This window comes from Miscanthus floridulus, chromosome 9, assembly GCF_019320115.1.
Source record: "Miscanthus floridulus cultivar M001 chromosome 9, ASM1932011v1, whole genome shotgun sequence".
Taxonomy (NCBI): Eukaryota; Viridiplantae; Streptophyta; class Magnoliopsida; order Poales; family Poaceae; genus Miscanthus; species Miscanthus floridulus.
Window position 1 is genome coordinate 25,184,588 of NC_089588.1, and position 3,934 is coordinate 25,188,521.

The 3,934-nt window shown below is 50.7% G+C and overlaps 1 protein-coding gene across 1 annotated transcript; it reads right to left on the bottom strand.

The window, feature by feature from the left end:
• Positions 1–1,541: 1,541 nt before the first annotated feature.
• LOC136481577 (putative auxin transporter-like protein 4) lies at positions 1,542–3,934 on the bottom strand. Its single transcript, XM_066478913.1, has 6 exons — positions 3,529–3,934; positions 3,304–3,416; positions 2,948–3,131; positions 2,723–2,820; positions 2,311–2,518; positions 1,542–2,205 (listed from the first exon to the last, which is right to left on the bottom strand). Exons 1-6 carry the CDS (start codon positions 3,919–3,921, stop codon positions 1,756–1,758), a joined length of 1,446 nt encoding a protein of 481 aa, XP_066335010.1. The 5' UTR covers positions 3,922–3,934; the 3' UTR covers positions 1,542–1,755.

Sequence of the window (3,934 nt, forward strand, 5' to 3'; positions counted from 1 at the left end):
TCAGTTGTAAACAATAACCAACATTGATATATAGTAAAATTGCCGGTTGTTAACAATAACTAGCAGTGATGGTATGATGATAATACTTGCGATAGTGAAGCCCACTTTCCATCTTTTACGCTTTCGCCGCACTCGGCAGGGCGAAGGCCTCCCCTAGTTCTTTCTGGTCCCACCTGCTGAAAACCCTTTTTCCAACACATGTTGACTGTGCATTCTGATTGGATGCTACTACTGCGGGCATGCATGGCGACAGATGAGCTCCACGTAGGCACGTAGAGCTAGGCAGGCAGCTTGCCGAGACTGGTTTGGCAGCTGCCGCTTGGTTCCTTGCTCGCATCAGACTTCAGAGCAGCTGCTTTCCATGGAGATGGAGGCGTGCGCATGCAGTGGCACATGCTCACCTGCCTTGGACTGTTTGGTGTGTTCTTACTCGATCGTTTCCTGATCTTTTATTTGGCTCCTGGTTTTTGACGTTTCTGTAGAGCAATGGAGGTCCGGCTGAATTGTGTAGACTGCAGGAATGCTCTGACTGAATCTTTCGATTCCTAGCAGCAGTTGCTTCCTTTTGCAGGAGAGTGGTAGACTTCTTATCTTTTACCAACTAACTCACCTTCATTCAGTCTTAAAGGTTTTATTTATATCATCATTTTTTAGTCAGAATTGTAATTTGACTACAGGTTGTTCATTTCATTGTTCATATCAATTCTCCAAGATTTCGAAGCTGTAAAATAAAGTATCTAACTGTGATATGCTAGACTAACTTACCATGGACCCCAGCCTCCAAAGTCCATCATGCAACCACATGAGAGGCACCACTTGTTTAGTCCTGAACCTTCTCTGCAGTCTGAACTGGGGCTGCAAGCATCATAAGCTTTTCAGGACCAGATGTTAAAATAATGTGATCTCATCCAAGCTAGTCCTTTCTTCACAGCAAAGCCAGGCATGGACCTGGACCACACATGCAGCTTGCCTCAGTCTATTACCTTTCCAACATGCAGCCACACACTGTCAGTTCCAGTTGATCTTTCTACAGTAGTAGCAACCTTTTTTGTAGGACAGAATGGTGGACCAGACCATGTATGCATGCAGGTTCTTCCTCCTCTCCTGCAAAGTCCATATCATGCATGCATGCATATAGCCAGATAAGCTGCACTGTGATGACTTTACATGCATGTGCCATGTGATTTTATAGTTACCTTACATATGGATATCATCATTGACCAGCATCATGAATGATCATACCTTCGCATGCACCTCTACACTCGGCAATGTTCAGGCAGGACTTATTGCGGCTCCGGCCGATTTGTAGAGCTAATTTATTGTGAAAGAAAAATATTGTTTCATGGCTAAAAGGAAAGCAGCTCAAGCAGCTGAATGGGAACATTATATCGGAATGTACTAGTACAACCTGGATTTGACAAGCCAAACAAGACCATTTTTTCTCCAGAAAAAAATAAAATCAAATATATATCAACCTGAATTGACATGGCTACAACTCAGATGTAACAATTAATTCCATCAATATATATCTTCTTAATGAGAGATACACACATCCATCCATCCATCCATCCATACATACTGCACACGTACCGACAAGAGCACCATATCGTCATACATACGGCGACATGGAAATGAAACACCCTCTTCCTCGTAATCTTGATGTCTCTCTCTACGACTATGCATACATGTTTCCTCAAGAAATTCAAGCATGCACGCACAGGCAATGAAGCAGTTAAAAATCTTAGTCCTCCTGTGTCAGTGCTTCGGCGGGCACTGGTAGCACCTGGTGAAGAGCCCGAAGGTGTCGACCTGGCGGACGAAGTTGACGGTGCTAGCCCAGCCGCCGAACCCGAAACCGACGACGAGCACCCACGCCACGACGAAGCAGTTGGCGGCGTACATCCCGGCCCAGCCGCCGATCCTGCGCGGCGGCCGCTCCACGGCGTTCTCCCTGGCGGCCGGTGGCGCGAAGGTGGCCATGTGCGCCATCGCCGGGATGATGTACACGGTGAAGCTGACCAGCAGGGAGCCCACGGTGGAGTTGATGGGGCCGAAGAAGGGGAAGATGATGGCCAGGAACCAGATGGGCACCACGATGGGGAGACGCGCGGCGGCGCGCAGCGCCACGGTCCCCGTCTCGTGCACGCCGATCAGCTTCTCCCACACGAAGTAGAGCGGCGTGCACGCGAACCCGAACGTGATGAACTGAACACATGCATGCGACGGTTGAGCAACACAGATCATGCATGCATGGCAATTGATCTTTAGGCCGGACTCGTGTGTTTTGTCACTATCAGCTAGTTTGTATACCTGGTGGATGAGCATGAGGACGACGGCGGCGTCACGGAAGCCGGAGCGCGGGAGGAGGGAGAAGGCGTTGGAGTGGTCCAGGAGCATGTCGCCGAAGGCCCAGTAGACGGCGGAGGCGGACGGCAGCGTCAGCGTCAGCACGTACAGCGTGGCCACCAGGTAGATGAGCTTGAACTTCTGCGGCTTCCACATCGCGTGCATGATCTCCCTGCACCACCAACAAAAAAGAGTGCAAGGCGTTGGAGTGATCCATGATATTCATGCACTACACACATTGTCACGCAAGTAGCCCTTCAGTCTGAAGTGACCTGTCAACTTCTGATATGAACAGATTCGTGTGTGTTATTCATGCAGCATCAAGAGCAAATCATTCTATCTGTGTGGGTCAAGATTGGTAGGCTGGCAGGCTTACACAGTGACAGCATGGCCTCCAAATGTGTAGAGGATGTTGGTGGCCCCCGTGAAGTAGAGCACCATCTTGCTTGGGCCCGAGTGCGTCACACCTTCCACCTACAATGTCGTTCGTTCAATGATGGATACATGACCATGCATTTTGTGATCCATGCTTAAGCTAGCTGTTGGCGAAAGGCGAGCATCGACCGATCAATTGACCGCATCACACAGTCAGCGTATATACCTGACCGTGCGCGATGGCCGCAATGGTGAGGTACCACGCGGTGTAGGTGGTCATGAGGAGGCCGAGGAAGGACCAGATCCGGTAGTTGTGGAAGGAGGGGATGAACACGGTGGTGGCGCAGCAGGCGCCGAAGATGTACGTCCAGGTCCGTTTGTCGTACTTGTCGTTGATGTAGTAGATGTTGCTGCCCGATCATCCATGGATCGATCAGTGCACACACAGTACAGGTCACAGAGTAATTAGCATATAGCAATGTAACATCTAACATTATTCTAATGAGGAAATTTAGTATACAACTTTGGATATTGACTTTATTTGATCGTTGTGATGAACACATTGATGGGATGGATGATTACCTTGCACATGCGATGAGCTGGATGACGGAGCCGAAGAGGAGGAAAGTGCAGTTGAAGAAGAGGCCGACGTTCCTCCAGTGCTTCCCCAGTAGCCCATCAAGAACCTCAAACCACTGCTCTCCAGAAAGTAAAAAAGGCAGCAACATCAATTGGTGTAGACTTTCAACTACTTGTACATGCATGCTGAACATTTGCTGTTGTTCCCAGAAATATACATGATATTACCTGGATGACATGGTTCCTGAAGTCGACCTTCTCGCGCTCCTTCCTGGTACGGTACTCGACGTACAGGACGCTGATGAGGTAAGCCGTCCAGCTGCCCATGAGGCCGTAGAAGATCTGGAACACCACCCCGGACGCCATCCCGAGCTGCGAGAAGGAGTAGGGCAGCGTCAGCAGCACCTGCGCCACCTGGTTCGACGCGCAGCTGAACCACGCGTCGTACACCGACCCGCCGTGCCAGAACAGGCTCGACAGCGCCAGTTTCTTGACGCCGCTGGCCCCGGACGCCGCCGCCGGCTCGCCGGGTTGGCCATGGTCTCCGCCGCTGCCGCCGACGTCGCGCTCCATCTCGATGTAGTTCCCCGCCACGATCGTCTCCACCTTCTCCGACGCCATGCTGCGCCTCCTC